The sequence below is a fragment of the Molothrus aeneus genome, chromosome 5 (assembly GCF_037042795.1).
Source record: "Molothrus aeneus isolate 106 chromosome 5, BPBGC_Maene_1.0, whole genome shotgun sequence".
In the NCBI taxonomy this organism is placed as follows: domain Eukaryota; kingdom Metazoa; phylum Chordata; class Aves; order Passeriformes; family Icteridae; genus Molothrus; species Molothrus aeneus.
This window is the reverse complement of record NC_089650.1, coordinates 57576561-57593734: the sequence shown is the minus strand read 5'-3', so window position 1 is coordinate 57593734 and position 17174 is coordinate 57576561. Positions and strand designations below refer to the sequence as shown.

General features: G+C 38.0%; 1 protein-coding gene across 1 annotated transcript in view; it reads right to left on the bottom strand.

The window, feature by feature from the left end:
- The window catches only part of RELN (reelin), a 285095-nt gene that overhangs the window by 88730 nt on the left and 179191 nt on the right, over positions 1–17174 (bottom strand). The window contains exons 16-21 of the mRNA XM_066550860.1: positions 16383–16492; positions 13478–13544; positions 11917–12150; positions 11135–11296; positions 6607–6843; positions 617–809 (exon numbers count right to left, since the gene is read on the bottom strand). Of these exons, the coding sequence (XP_066406957.1) occupies positions 617–809; positions 6607–6843; positions 11135–11296; positions 11917–12150; positions 13478–13544; positions 16383–16492 (1003 nt within the window). The remainder of the gene's footprint in view (positions 1–616; positions 810–6606; positions 6844–11134; positions 11297–11916; positions 12151–13477; positions 13545–16382; positions 16493–17174) is intronic.

Below are 17174 nucleotides of genomic sequence, written 5' to 3'. Positions count from 1 at the left end.
TCCAGCTTTTCATCTGAGAGGGAAAACAAGAGCATGAACTGCGTGCTGCTCACATTTGTGCTGAGGCAGCACTGAGCCACCCGGGGGAAGAGCAGCCAAGGCTGCTGTTTGCACTTCCAGCAGAGTGGGGGAACAGCGGTCACTCCAGCCTGGACTGTGCCTGAACCGGGCTGGGAGATGAAAGGCTCTGCATTACAATCCCCTGAAGGAATGTGCTTCCATTTACCAAATGGCTGTGCACAAGGGCAGAAAGAATGTCTATCCATTTAAATTCCAGGAAACAGTAGATGCATTTTGCTTAGAAAAACAAAGCAATAGCACAGGAAAGATCTCACCCATTACCCTGTAGCTCTAACTGTGGCCCAATTTTTTTCTCAGCCTTTGTCCATTCCTGTCACTATTTTGTGTTTCAGGCTTTCAGATACCTTTCTTCCAAATATTATGAGGAACAGTCTAAACACCTCTAATAGTAATTTTGATTGGTTACAACAGAGAATTTATTTACTGAAAGGTGAAAAAGGAAACCATCTTTGTTCAATGTCAAAAGTGCATTTCAGACTATCTTTTGTATAAAGCAAAGTTTATGGAAGACAAATGTCCTCTCTGCCAGCCTCACCTCCTGAACAAGGTGCCATGTGAGGCCATGGTTGGTGGAGTACTCCAGTTTCACCTGGTTGTCCATATGAGGGGTAAAGGCCTGACCACAGCCCATCACCAGGTTGAACTGGATCATATAGGAAGCTCCAATCTGCATGGACTGGGTCTCCACGTAGCGCATGCTAGAGGCCAGCTTTGAATCTCCTGTAAAACTGAGAGATGCAAGGAAAGAATCAGGATGGATCTCCAAAATCATTCAAAAAAGAACATCATGGCTCTGAGTTAAATACAGTTGTGCTTCTTTATTCTGTAGACTGGCATGTGGGATGAGACCACGCACAGAAGAATCTTCCTGCTGGTACTTCTGCAAATTACCAGGGAGGTCCTGATGTATCCCAGAATGTGAAACACTGAATTATTCTGCTAGTTCTTACTATATGCTTTTTGTATTAAGGATCAAGTTAGGATCTAGCAAAGGGCAACTTAAGGAAAAAACAACATAAAGAAAGTTGATTCCCCTGGGTGTCCATTTCCTAAGGTCATGCCACAGTCAGAACTGTAATTTCATTCTAATATTGGACAGTTAAGATACTCTGAATCTAGTTTAAAATACTCTTATTATATACACTGTTAACTTCATTGATTTTCCTATATGCAATTCATTCACTGACTTGTGCAATTCATTCACTTGACTGTTTTTCAGAATTATTCTTCTATTCTCAGCTTCTTTTCCATAGAGTGTACTGATATAAGTTATATTTTCCAGTGGATTGGAGAACAATAGTAATGTTACACATATATTTTGCAAGGTACCCAGTTATCATATATATAGTAATGCAATTTATAGTCTGAAATTCCAAGATATTTCACTTCAAATGCAGGTTTTTCTTCTATGCACTATTCAAAAGAAAAAGGAAACAACCAAATTCAAAACCTCAAATCCAACAGAAGCATAAGAAGGAAGTAATAACAACTTAAACATTGAATCTTGCTCACTAGGCATCAAAACAGAGTATTTTAATGAAAGTTCTCATAGAATGAAAATTGCCTCCCTCTGCTTAGTTTGAGATGTTTACTTAGTGTCTTCAGAAATACTGTAGTCCTTTCAGCTTCAATATTCTCTAAGACTATTCTTAAATGTGAACAATTTAGAAAAGGGATTGGCTCTTTTTAAAGAAAATCACTGCAAATCATCATGGAAAAGAAAAAGCTACATTCAGTACAGGGGTGATGAAGAGAATAATGTAGTTCAAGGTTGCTCTCATGATTGAGTAAGCTACAGTTTATTATCTTAAATAAGAAGTCATAATCTTTAAATACAATGCAGAAGAACATATAAGCTTCTACTCCTGTAAAATTCAAGGTCATGACAAAGTGAGTGTGAGAACAAGGAATACAAGTCTGTGTCACTTAGGACTCTTTTAAATTAATTCACTGACCTACACTGGTTTCTACAGAGTCCTTTCCAGAGAGAGCACTTATGCCATAAATGTCAGCATCCTACCTTAAAGCTTTAGAAGAAATTACTGAAAGCTGACATTAGTTTTGTCATTATTAAATTTCTGTTACTTGGCATAAGTTAAGATCCTGTCTGCTTTCTACTCTCTGGCCTTACTTTTGTGACTTGAATTCCTAAAGCTGATCCAGCTCATGACTTTATATGAAATTTTTCACTTTGTCTTGTCACTCAGCAGCCCAGAGTGACTGTGGATGGACACTCCCTTCACTGCCAGAGCACAAGGGCACTGTCATGGACAGCTGGACTGGAAGGCAGTAAGTTATCTTGGAAAACTGTATCTGAACTGTTTGCCCTTTCAGCTGGTGTGAAGAAAGTGATTTTCTTCTCAATAGGAAGGATAATTTTAAGTTAAGAAGAGGATATAATGTGCACTCATCAGCAGTGCAGCTCCCAGCCTATGGTTTGTGGCTTTGTGGTTAGATCTGAATGCACCTCAGAAGAACTTGTCTGGTTAATGTCTGAATTTCCTTTTCTTCTAAGCTTTATCTTGTATTTCATAAAATGACAAAAATCCTCAAATTTAAAAGCTAAAGCTGATTTGATCTGACACAGGCTGAAGCCCTGTTGGGAAATCTGTGCCAATACAACCAGGCTCTTCAGGTGTCAGCCAAACATGTGCAGTGTAATCAGCTGAGAGGGTAGCACTGCTTTGGAAGAGGATTTGGCACTGCACACAAAAACCTGGGCATAGCAGCACATCACAGTTACCTAAACCTTATCTGAACAGAATAAAGGAGTTGAAACTCAACAATTTGATGAAACATCTGCCCAGAAGTTGTCTTCCCAAAGTAATAGAAGTAAAGAACTTCTAGTGAAAAAAGGGGCAAAGAATTAAATGTAACATTTTGGTCTTGTCTTCACAAAAATTCCCTTTATTCAATGCTACTAAATAAAATGAGAAAAAAAAAGGGTCTTAAAGGTCTTAAACTCTAATATTTTCTTTCTGGTGGCATTCAGGTCATGATTAAAATATTTTAAATTTAATATTAATCTTAATTCAATAGCTTAGCCACTGGATATTGTACACAATATATTAAGTAAGTATATTAAGTAAGTTAAAAAGTCAAACCAGCTATTTAAAATGCATATTAAAGAAGTGTGCAAAAGGAAGATAGTGTTGAGATGCAGACAATATGTGGTGCTCTATAAGAAGCTCTTTTGAAGGAAGGAAATCACATTACAGGTGCACAAAGTCCTTTATCATTCACATTTTGCCTCCAGCTGAACACAAGTAGCATTAAAGTTGTGGGCTCCACTTTGTCCCTTCTTTCCTCTCCAGATCTCTCATGTTGTGGTTAGGGGTATATTCTTTTGCTGGAATACCAAATGTTTTCTTTGTTCTGGGAGCCACACAGCTGGAATACCTTTCCAGAATTTGTAAAAGATGAAGTCATGTCCCTGGCGTCACAATAATTAACTAAAAAATCTTCAGAAATGAGAATGCAGAGGCCTCATTTTTGTATAAATTTGTTGCTGTGAGTGGGTTTCTGGCACGTGTATAATTAGACCTGCAGAGGCACAGGAACAATACCCATAGGTGCCCTCAGAACAATCACTCTCCCTCCAAGCACTGCCAGCTAATTGGTACTTCTGGGAATGGTATCACAGTCAATGTCAGCCAACCTGCATTGCTCCAAACTGCTCTGAGATCCCCAGAGTTACCATCTTTTCAAGGCTGGTACTTTTAGGAATACTGAAAAGACACATGGATGCAGCTTGTTTTGTAAATCTGTGTTGACTGAAAATATTGACACGACGGCCCAAGCTCGCACCAGACACAGCTTTGCTTCCATCAAAAGCAGGGGGCGTTTGGCCTTTCTGCATCACATCATACCTGCTTTGCTAAATAATTCCTAAATGTATTACTATCATTAATATAATTAAGTCAATTACCTGGAAGAAACTTTCTGCATCATACAGAGTAACAATTACTGTAAAAAAAACATTTAAGACACTGGGAAATTACCAAGCTGATGTAGGACCACTGTATTATATTGCTCCATAAACATAGCTCATGACAAGACAGGTTTACAGTCTTCTTCTAGGCTTCTCCAGGGGCAATGGGACACTATTGTTTGCTACACTGAGTTAAATCATAATGCTGTAATCTGACTGAGGACAGTTTATTTATATAAAGCTATTTTATTTGTGTCCACATGAGTACATATATATATTTAAATAAAGCTATTTTATTTGTGTCCACATGAATACATTTATATATATATATAAAAATGTATATCTCCAAAGTGTTATATATATTTTTTTATATATATATCCTTATCAATATTTAAATGAATTTCAGCAAGTCACTGTATATAGCCTATAATACTCCAGAGACAATTGGTTCAAAATTTTGCCTGAATATGAGCATTTTGGAGAAGTGATGAATTAATATACATCATCAAGCACTTCATTTTAAAGTGTTTCAGAGTCATTTCAGTACAATGATGTAATAAAGGATCCATTCTGAAACTAAATTATGATTATGGCTATCAAATGAAATGACTGTTCAGACACAGACCATGAAAATACTCAAGAATCACCTTTGATCAAAACATATGTTTATCAACAAACTTTCTTTTTTAAAATGAAGTCAGGTATGAAAAAGAACAGCCTGCCTCTTAAAAAAAAAAATCTCCCTCCTCAGTTTTTTCCAATTTTAAGGATAAATGTTTCATGTTTACAGGTTCTAAGGCAGAAATGGAGACCTAATAGACAATTAAAAGCAATTCTGTGAAAATGGGCTTGGGGATGCCACCCTGTAAAATGATTGATAGTGTACTTCCCATAGTTGTACTAATGAAAAAGCTGTTGTCAGACTGTTCTCAAGAGAATGGTGTCAGTGCTACTGCAAGATCTGTTCGTGAGTTAGAAACTCATGAGTTAGAAAATGAGAACCAAATGGACTCACAGCTGGGAAAACCCAACAATAATTAATTTAACTAGCAACCATTTGTACAGACTTTGTGTAAGTTTAAAAATTTCCCTTGAGAGGAGCAAGGTCAGTGAAGGATAGAGTTCATGATTTCCAGTGATAATGAAAAATACTTAGACATAAATAGTGAGGAAGGTTTTGATTCTATATTTGATGCATGGAAACTTCAATGTTTCTACTATGACTGAGCACTCCAAACCCTAGTCCATCTCCATATGGGATGGAGAATTTTGCTTAGTGTTTATTATTTTGGTTCCGATTTAGAGTCATGGGAGGAAAAGAGAAGAACCTCTGCTATCTTATCTGCCCTCCTCCCCATGATAAACTGGTCTTAAAAGTACAGAGGGAAAACAATGTCATTAAAAGGCTTTCATTCCAACTCTTTGATAAGGAAGATGCAAACAGTTTGAGCCCTAACATGTTGTTTCATTTTAATGAGCAGCGAGTACCTTCCTTGTCCTTATTAAAGTGGTTAATGGTGCTTCTACTGCCTCATTATCAGTGCTAGGACACATTTGGTGTTGTTCCTACTGCTAAGCCAACTCCTTTTAGTCTGACAGATGATCAGAAAGTCAAATCAGATTGCTCACAGATACTTGTTAATAAAATTCCAACAGTGTTTCTCTGAGTGTCCATGGGGATGCTAAAATTATTTTATTTTCTTCAGGTTTTCTATAATTACTGTGATTGTACTTTCTCCAAAGAAATATATCTATGCCAATTAAAACTATACTGGGTTTATAGGTTGATGAGACCAGCACAAAACTGTTATTTGGTTTAAATCAAAACACACAGATTAAATTGAGCTTCCCTTGTATTAATTCCAAATGTTACATTCAAATGCTCCAGATTATTTTTTTTTTGTGAAGCATGTTAATGCTTTAGTTAAAAAAGCATATCTTTATGCATTCTTAATGATATTTTTGTTTTGTTTTTCCCTTCTTTTGCTTCTCTTGCCTTTATTTCCTTTGAGGGGTGTAATGTTTTCTTGCTTTTGTTTCTAAATACACAGCATATTTGAGACCTAATTGCAATATGTCATGATGCTGATCACAGTGCAGATGACTAAGTGTATGTAATACCAGACAAAGCAAATACAAATGGATAATGCCTACATTCTGCTGCCTTTTGCTTTCTGGATTACAATATAATGGCTATGTACATAGATCTGAACATCACTTACAAAATATTCAGAGTCTGTACTTATCATTTTATTTCATTACCTGCATATCCATATTAACCTGCCTGGATTTGAAGTGAAGATTATGAAACATTTCTGAATTTTTTCTATCAAGGTATTCTTTAAATATTTCATAGAAAAAGAATGCTACGTTCAATGTCCCCATCAAACATAAATCTCTGCAATGAGGTGAAAAACTTACTGCTAACTGCAATGAGATTAGTGACTGTATTTTTGTCCACAATTTGAGGATAAGACACATTATTACTCTGAATTGCTGCCAGAAAAATGCATTTGCAGCAGTCACTTGATCCTTAGCAGGATGAGTACGCAAGGAAAACAAAAGTAGAACAGGAAAAAATACATGTTTCTCACCAAAGAGTCCAGTCATGGCCACAGTAGGGCTGAACATTTCCCAGGTAGAAGCCCAGAGACTGTGTGACTTCAACCAGGTTGGTGAAGTCCAGACTGATGCTGTTGAAAAGCACAGAGGTCATGATGATTTCATCGATTGCCCACACGTCTTCGCCTTGAGAAGAATGATATGGCTGCCACCACCTGAACTGAATGCCAACCTGCCTTGCATCTTCAGGCAGCTCCACTGAAATTATTCTGGAAAACAAAGCAAAGTCGTTATTGCCAGTTTTTCCTGTTTGTAATGATTCCATGGGGATGTATTTTTTGGTAACTTTTCCTTACTGACCCTAAAAATCATGGAGCAAATTTAACCCACAAATACCATAGCATCTGCTGGTATAGCTGCTACCAGTGACAGGGACAGGGGAATTGTTAGTTCTCTTGGTAGTCAGTTCATTTACTGAAAACCAGGCATGTGCATAAGCCACCAGAAATAGTTTCTAGCAAATTTGTAATTTTTGCTTCCATTGTGGACCTCTCAGTAAATTTAAAGGTGTAGATTAGCAAAGGAATGATGAGCTGACAAGGATTTAAGAATTCAAATTCCCCTTTGTCAGACTCAGTGGGTTTTATCCTGAAGATCTGCATCTTGTAAACATCTGCATTCTCCACACACATAGCATTGATATCATTCTAATGGTGCTCTTGTCCTAGAAGAATCCACCCCTGTAAATTGCCACAATCAAGTGGAAAATCTTCATCTTGTCAGACAGTGTGATTATGGGTAGTTCTTTTTGGCAGACACTCCTTTTTTGTAGCTGCATAGAGATGCAACTGGAGGTGAGTCCCAGGTGCTTCTGGTATGCAAGGTCACCTGATTTGTCATGGCAGCTGTGTCAACACACCTAGAAATGAAAAACTGCAAAGAAAATTAAGAGTTTTATCTGATTTCCAGGAGCAATTTTCATACACTGCAGGAGGGAGTATACATTAATTGCCACAGCAATGACACCTTCTTGAAAGCCCCATAAATCACTAAGACCATGGTACCCCACACAGCCACATCAGCTGTGAGACAGACTGGCAACAGGGACATTTGTCTCCATTGGGGTACAATTACTTGCTGGCTAAAGGGTTTTCAGCCAGCTCATCATGTAGCTGTTATTTTTCTTTCTCTGCAAGAGGAAATATGGATAAAATGAAATATCAGGTAAACAGAAAGCATCTTTTTATATTTCAGCACCAAATTCTTTTCATACTCAAGGCTTTCTAAGCTGCCTGTTATAATGTTTTGTTCTCTGCATATGAAAGAGTCTTGTGCCTGTGGCAATCTTAGTGCAAAAACCACACTCTTAAAAATGACTTGCTACAACAACCTTGTAGGGAGTAGATTTATAATACTGTTGTTTAGTGTCACATTCATTTTAAAGAAGAATACATTAATCCATTAACCTGAAAATATCAACTAGCTTGGCTAAACAGGTGGGAAGCACACAGAAAGTCCTGCCTGTCTTTTCTAGAAGCTGCTTTCTGCCATCCATAGACTGGAGAGAGAAGTGCAGAGGGACAGCCAGAGGTGACATGGCCATGTCCCTGTGGCATGGGCCCAGCACAGTACACACTTTATGTATGGTGGATACCTTTCCTTTACACTCAAATAAACATGTTTGAATGACTTCAGACCCTGGCTTCTTTTCTACTAAGGATTCCCTCATAAGAAGCAACTTTATAACCTTTTGGGTTAATTTTTTAAAGGCACAAATGACAAGAAATTGCAACTGATTCTAAAAGGAACCATATTTTTTTCTGCCATGATGCAGGGGTGTTATCCTGAGGAAAGCTGGTACCTGGTAAGGAGGAGCACTGTGTCCAGTGGGCTCTGTGAAGCACCTGGCACTTGTGTGAGCTAATGCTCTGCCATAATCCAGGGCATATTTCTCTGCTGGTGGCTGCCTCTGGTGCCTGTATCTTCCCTTTCACTCTTAACTCTCATAAGCTTGCCCACGTGGACACTAATTCTCACAGACAGTAATATACAGAAAATCCTAAATCATGACATGCCCCACTGATACACTTATCAGATGCTGAAATATTTAACACATGTTAAAATAAATTCTCCATCCCAGGGGATTAAGCTAACACAATTTAAAAATGTAGGTGTAAACCACCACGTATGGCACATATGTTAGTATGCAGAACCTGACTACACCTCCAGTTGTAACAACTTCTCCTGTCTGGCTTTGATTTGTTGGAGATAGATGGAGAGGGAGGGGGATTCCTGCTAATGACTTTTCTGCTGTAGAGAAGAAAAGTGCTCCTACTTACATTACCAGCCACCATTAAATTTGTTAAAAACCAGCTGGGAGACCTTTGCTCTGATCTCATTCTTTCAAGCTATGCGCATACCTAATATTGAAAAGCCACCGCTGTTCTGCCCAGAAGAAAAATGCAGCTGTCAAATGTTAGCAGATTAAATGCACCTTTTCAGCAGAACATTAAATGTGTAATTATTTTTTGTATGACTGAAGATTAATTAAATTCGTGGATACAGACTGATTGCCAAACTTTGCAGCAGTCCATCTATGTTACTGAAAATGCTGATATTTTCAGACAACATAATATGAAAAGGTGAAGCTTTGTTCATAATTATTGCCAGCATTAGCTTCAGGTTTGTATCTATGTCATTTTTTTATCTACCCAGAGTGGACTGAATAATCTATCTATCTATCTATCTATCTATCTATCTATCTATCTATCTATCTATCTATCTATCTATCTATCTATCTATCTATCTATCTATCCATCTATCTATCCATCTATCTATCTATCCATCCACCTCCCATGGCAAAATCTCTCTACCCTGTGTAGAATGTACTTTGCTCTGTACCTTGTCAGAACAACAGAAATTGTGTTCCATACCTAACCTTAAAAAGAAAAATAAATCTCTAGCATCTGTGTAATTTATTACATTTATATCTTAAACTTGATTAAAATCAGTCACCAGAATATGTATTTTCCTTTTTGTTATAAAAATTTCATAGTGCTATATATTAAAAACCTTTAGGGAAATGTAACTCCTACAGATGTCGTTTTGAATCTAAGAATTAGAAGCGGGGTCATATAAAATATATATGTGACTATAGCAAAGGTAGGCAAACTAAACTTTGAAGAAGATTTTTAAGTCTTCCAGTCTGTACCATCATTCCTTTGGAAACATGTAGAACTTCAAAAATTAAAGTCTACAACGAATTTCTACCAAATACAGTTCTACTCTCACATTTTTAAATATTTCTTATAGCTCCCAGGAAATAATTGTAATGTTAAGGGGGATTTTTTTCAATTAGAACATTCTTAATCACACTTTGAATATTGCAATTTTGTACTGAGCTATTAACAAGATTTGGAAATCTAAGTTTTTTTGTTTTGTTCTTGAAAAAGCACTCATCTGAGCTCAATAAATATAAATAATGAAAGTTATGTGTAGCTAAAGTGACTTGCAGGCTATTTCCAGTCCCACCCCTGGGGCTGACTAAGATGTTTTCTGAACTTGGTAGAGAAGAAGACACAGGGCAATACCCAGGTCAAAGCTACCCGTGGGCAGGAAATGGACCTGCTGGAATGAGTCCAGTGATGCCACCGCCAGCTCTGCCTCTTCTGGGCCCCTTTGCAGAGCATCTCCTTCAATTGGCATTTATTGGCTCTGCTGCAGCACCCCATGGAGGTGGCTGCTGCCAGGTTTGAGAGGGTTTGCATAGATCCAGACCAGACTGTTCCAGAATTTTGGTACTTCATGGAGACTCCTGATTTTGTATTGCTCTACTAAATTTGGTGGATGGTGTCACAAATGTAAGGAACACCTTCTCTAAACACAGGAGATGTATTCCTCTCTAATCTGACACCAAACATAGGCCTTGCTAGATGAAATGAGCTCTTTGTTCAACTTCTTTTTTATTTGTGCAAGTCCCAGGCCCAGTCAGCAGCAGGTTCTCCCAGGGCACCAAGCCCAGCCCAAGGCAGAGGCACAGCCATGCAATTGCCTTGAGAGTGGGAGCAGGTGAGTTTTCCTGCTGACCTCAGGGATCCTCACAATCCCGCAGAGATCCTCACAATCAGATTCTGTCTCAGCTGTCCTGTGCTGCCTGTGAGCTCCTAATCCCAGGGGATGTTGTAGTGAGGGTATCTATGGCTTCAAAGCTACAAATAATTTATGTTAATTTTTCTTTACAAGTGGCTGCTTCCAGGGGAAGTGTCATGCCCCTATTTCTCACAAGTACACTCCTCTCCCTCCTCCTGCACTGCTTCAGCTTGTTCTGTTGTATCACCTGAGACTTGAAAGCCATTAAACCAATGTATTCATTTTTATAGAATGACAAAATCAGAAGTGCCTAGAACAGCTGCAAAATTTTAAAGCAAAGTGGTAACTTTCTGTGTGCAATAAAAAATCTTCATTCCCTCTTGCACCACATACCCAGTCTCCACATTGCAGTGACCACCACAGCCAGCACAACTGCATGCAAATAACTCTTTGTGATATGTGTGCACATACCTTGGCTCGTGGTAGTTGAGATAAGAGTAGTGCTCCAGCAGTTTCCAGGTGATGCCGTTGTCGTAGGAGTAGTGCAGCAGCACTCCTTCCCCGGGCTGGTCGGGCGCTTTGCAGGTGCTCAGCACCGACTTGCTGCCCAGGCGCAGTGTGAACTGCAGGAACCTGCACCAGAACCACACAAATGTTTGCAGGCTATCCTTTTCACAGTGGGTTTGGGGTTTTTTTTGTTTGTTTTGTTTTTTGTGGTTTGTTTTTTTTTTTTTGTTTTGTCTTTCCCCTAACCAGGTTGTTTTCAGATCTTCTCAATCTAGGCAAATTTTGATAAATATCAGTTATGGGGTTTTGTAGTTGTGATTTGTTTTTATTGTCAAGTAATGTATTGTGGCATATATAGTTAAAAAAATGCCAATCATTACTGCATTTAATTATTTATTAGGCACTGAAGGGGAGGGAGAGATAGTGAATGGATCTAATCAGCTGCCACAAGCTGTCAAATAAACACAACCTTATAAATAATTAATTAGCACTTGGCTTTGACACTCAGGTTTGATATTAACATTTCATATTTTCCATCTGAGCTGTACAATAACTTCCCTGCAGTCTGTTTTGGGATCTGTTGTTTACAAAGCAGGAGGAGAAAAAGGCGAGGCTACGAAATCACCATTAAAACATGGAACTAGGAGTTTTTTAAAACAACTGGTTTAATAACACACAAGGCTGTAGCTGTAGGGGGAGGAGCTCCCCCATTTCCTTTCTCCACAGGACTCTTCCCTCCCTCTCACCTGGACTGGGAGCTGTCCAGGAAGGAGGTGATGAGCTGGCGCCTGCCGTCCTTGTTGAAGACCAGGGCCTTGCCGCTGGCCAGGACCCCGCAGCCGAAGCTGACCTCGGCCCCGCGGATGGAGTAGAAGCTGTGGTAGGAGGAGAGGCGGGAGCTGGAGAAGCTTTCGGAGATAAACATGGGGAAGGTCTGCGACGCCGTCTCGCACGCCGGCCCCGAGAAGCCGGGGTCGCACCTGCGGGGAGGAACAGGGAGAGCACGACTGGTGACCCATCCTGGTGTGGCTGCTTGTCAGCAAACAGGGTGGCTGCAGCTGTTCATGGACTGAGGGCACCCACCAGGTCCCTCTCAAGTCTGAGGCACAAGAACCTCTTTGAACTTTACATAGGTAAAGTGCACAGCAAATGATTTCTGTTAGCTAGTATTTACTTTTTGAATTTAAAAAATATTTATTTATGAACACCCCATGAATCTACACATAGCACGGTACAGAAATATTTTTATTAATTTTTGCAACAAAACCCCTGCTGACATAATTACAGTTGTTCATATGTAAAATGACAAATTTGCTTTTACCTGTAGCATACTAGATGTGATTACAAGAAATTGTTACTGTCACTATGTTTTCTGAAAAATCCTCTTTGCCCAGGATTTCTCTCCTGGGAAGCTGAGAAGCCTCAGAGAAAAAGGAAAACAATATTATCTCATTTGCTTCTCCTGTGTTTTGCTGCATTGGAATGTGGTTGGAGATTGTTTATCCAACATGAGAATTGTTTTTACTTAATGACCAATCATGGTCAGGCTGTGTCAGACTCTGGAGAGAATCACGAGTTTTTCATTAGTATCTTGTTAAGCCTTCTGTACGTATCCTTTCTCTATTCTTTAGTATAGTTTTAGCATGGCATTCTTTAATATCATATCATATCATAAAAAATAAATTAGCCTTCTAAGAACATGGAGTCAGATTCATCTTTCCTCCCCATGATGGGAGACCCTGAAAATACAAGTTACAAAAGAGAATGCCCTGTAGGTTATATTCTTGTTAATACCTAAATATAGTTATAGAAACATTAAGAATGTGCTCACTGGTTTTGAGTAAGTACCTTTTTATTTTTTAGAGTGGAACCCTTTTAACAAGCCAGACTATCAGAAAAAAGTGGAGTGCTGATCTTCTGTCCTTGAGGTATGTTAGATTATGGGATATTGGAGCTATTAAAATTGTAATTCTTTCCCAACATTTAATACAAAAGTGATAAAGTCACAAATCACCTCTATAACCAGTATATATGACATTTCAGTGTGTTCTGTAGCACATTTTAAGATGAACTGGAAGTTAGACACTATACCTGAAGAAAATAATAAAAAAAAATATTAAACATGATGCTGTTCAGAAAGATTGATCTTTAGCTTTTCAGTGAGCTTTATGAATTCTGAGGGTTATGCTAGTTTTATATTTAGTCATCTAAAAGAGCAAGGACTGAAATGAAAGTCACGTCAACTTTCACACTACCAAGTGAACTCTGTGACAGAAATTGAACATGAGTGCTGAATATAACACTTACTTGCAGCCATTTCTAGTACACTGTCCTCGCCCTGAGCAGAATTTCAGGCAAGATGGACCAATATAAACTGCAGAGAGAGAAATCAATTAAATGGAAGGTTATGCTATGTGGTAAACAGAATATGATAAATACAAGAAAGTGTACAGACCTGATCATACAATTATTGTATTTATTTAAATCCCACTACCTGGAAAAGGTCTATGAAATGATATAAAGCATGTAACTGTGTCAAGGATAGTCAGGGATAATTTATTATTTAATGTGTCATGTCCATCTGTGGCTAAAGACACAGTATTGTGGCCACTAATACTGTCTTAATTACTGTCTGTGAATGAGATCAGATAATTTGGTAGGTATTGACCTTTTTCATAATTTTTCATTGACATTCCCTTCATCTTAGTTTGGAGATGCAATCCAATCTATATATTGGTACATTCCAGTAGTAGTCTTGTAGATTTAAAAAAACGTGTCACTACTTCTCTCATTGAAATCTACGTACTTTACTTGACTGGATTTAGGGAATAAGAACCTGCCCTGTGTAAATAATATGTAACTAATAATTTTCATACTCTTTCACTGATTCTTTTACATGGAACAAAATGTCACATCCTAAAATGCTCAAAAAGACACCAGACTTGTTTTACTCTTTTGCTTCATCTTCCTCCAATGACTCCTCATTGACAGTGTGGATATTTGTGAAAAAATATGGAGGATGGAAAGATGAGAAAATGTCAGTATTATCTCTTGCACTATAAGAAAGAAAAGTTATAACTTGTGGGCAATATTATTTCAATACAAAATGCTAAAAGGCCTTAACCATGAATAGTGGCATCTTTTCTGTTGAACAATTACTTGGAGTTACCCACTTGCATGATGACATTTGGAAGAAATAGCCACTAATTTGAAATAATCAATAAGAAGCAGTACTTCTTCCTTTTCCTGGTTCTATAATGTTGCCCATCAGAGCAGGGTGTCAGCTCTCCCTAGCAGACACACTCTAAATCCCTTTTAGCTACTCCCTATAACTAAGTCCTCATCAGATTTCATATGATTTCTAGGTTTTCTCACTTCTCAGGGTGCAAAAATTCTGTTCTGTCTGTTTGATTTTTGTGTCTTTTGAGGTCTTTTTGAGGGGGTGGTAAAAGTAGAAGGGTTAAAGGTGTAATGATGTCATTCAAAATGAAAATACTTTACGGAAATTGGCATTTTTCCAGAGTTTCTGAAAGATGGCCAGCTTCCAGATTTCATTTAAAACTTGATTCTCATAGGAAACAGTCGTGAAGCTAAAAGTCAGAGTGCTGAATCTTTGAAAATCTTTCTCTCTTCAAGAATTTGAGTGGCTTGCCAATATTTACAAGTTTTTTCCTACAATACAGTGTAAAACTTCAGTATCACTAGTATCTAACAAAGGAAGCATTCAAAACCTCAGAAATTTGTCTTTAAGACTGAATTCCTGTGTCATGATTCTGCACCTCAAATTCACAGCAAGCACTTTCTAGGCAGATGGTTGGTAAACCTTTTCTTGAGATTGTGCACACAGGAGCATGCAGCATCCTTTCATGGAGCTGTATTTTATTTTATAAGCAAAGGTTGTGCAGATAAATGAATTGTCAAATGATTTTCAAAATCTTGTTCTGTTCTGTTGTAAGGAATTTGTATCCTTGGATTGATTTCATCTTGATGTGGTTTCTGTGAATCTCATGAGTGTCTCCAACACTTAAAGTCAGCATTTTTTTAGATAGCAACTCATCTTTGCAGATAGTCACAGAAATCTTCTCATTTTAAATACCCATCTTTCCCCTTAATTTTACTTTCTTTTTGATGCATATAACATCCCTAAAGAGAAGCATCAATACTATATCCAGAATGTCAAGATGATGCTACTTCCAGTTATGAGTAAGAGAACAACTTTCATTACTTGTAGTGACAAAATTTCCTTAATGATATTACCTTAACAGCTTCAAGATTTTCTTGTTAATACTAGGCCTCAATATATTTTAAGAATTCTGCAAAATGTAAATATTTACCATTCCTAGGCACCATATCAAGCCTTACTGGGAATCACTACAAAATTTCACAGGCTATCATACATCAGTGTAAATCTCTAAATTACATATCTCATGCATCTAACCAAACAAATTCTGAATGTAGCCTACTTACTTCCAAATCACTTAAGGCTAAAAAGCAAGCTAAAAAATTTTGCAGTTACTCTTAGTTAACCCTTTCAATCATACTTATTTCTGCATTTCATACGTTTAATCCTGTGTTCCTAAATGCCCTTCAAAGTATTACTTGATAATTCTGGTCCTGGTTTTCCTCTGTAATAATTCATATAAATATTTAGCAACATAAACTTCTCCCCGTTCTTCAAATCCATTTAAAAAAAAGGTATGTGAAAAATAATTTTCGAAGGGAAGAACAGTTCCCTGAAACAGATGGCACTTTCCCCTGAAGATATGGTAAACAATGTAAGGTTTTTTCAGTATTTTGGTAGCAGCATTGCTTGAAGATGGTCTTCTATGTCCAGAAGCAAAATAAGTCCCAGATGCTGCTCCTGTTGCTTAGGCTGCTGCAGTACATGTCCTTAACAGCCAGTGTGAAACCTATTTATGTAATTAGGACTAAGCAGACAGAAAAAAATACTATATTAAGCCCTGTCACTATTTTTTTCCTGGAAAGCATTCAATTAAATGAAAAAAAATATATCTATTAGACTATTGTCTTTTCTAATGGTAGACTCTCTCTCTGGTCTCAAAATGCACCTGCTACCAAATGCAGCTAAGCAGAACAGGAATTTAAAAAACTATAAATTCAGTGACTTGTGATGGTGGAAAATATGTTTACTTAGAGCAGCATATAAAATTTACTTTTCTGCTGTGTCATGATCATGGGTAAGAATACTAACTATTATCGATTGCCCACATATTTCCAAGGATTGGTCCTGTTTGCCTCCATCGAATCCTGGTGTCACTGGTGAGAGCAGCGTTGGGAAGGGGAATAGTTATTCTGTTCCACCTGAAATACATATAACACATTTTACACTGACAGTTATTATGCAACAGTATATTTGGCAGATATGTTTATGTATTCTGGAATCTTTGTGAGAAGCTTAATTTTAAAATCTGCTCAAATGAAGCATAAATTTACAGCAGCTTTGGAAAATACAAATTAAAAATAAGAAGTCCATATATTATACAGTACATGAATACTAGTTATTGTCTTATAAAACCCAGCCATTCTCCCCCTGTAGGAATACACACAGTGGGCAAAGACCATAAGCTCCTTTGCTGTAGCAGCTTCTCCATCCCCGTGAATATGTCCTAAAACTGAACCTCCAGTGGGGCTGAACTCTGTTTGGTGAAAACCCTCAGAGGGTGAGGAGTGGTGCAGAAGGTTTGGCATGCTGCATTCTGGGCCATCATTCTCTATCATCCACAGAGGCTACACTTCCTGCACACACCAGGAGTAATGGTTCCTATGAAAATTGTATGGGACTAGGGGCTGTGTGCCATCAGATCATAGCAATGCTTCATCTTTCTTTTTGTAAGTGTTGTGGAAGTTGGGACACCAAGGGATTTTGTGCTATGCAGAAAAATGCCACAGTTCATTTTTCAGTGAAAACAGTAGAGAAGAGACTCAATGCTGAGAAGGGTTGATACAAGAAAGTGACACTAATAACCATCTCCATTGCAGAAGT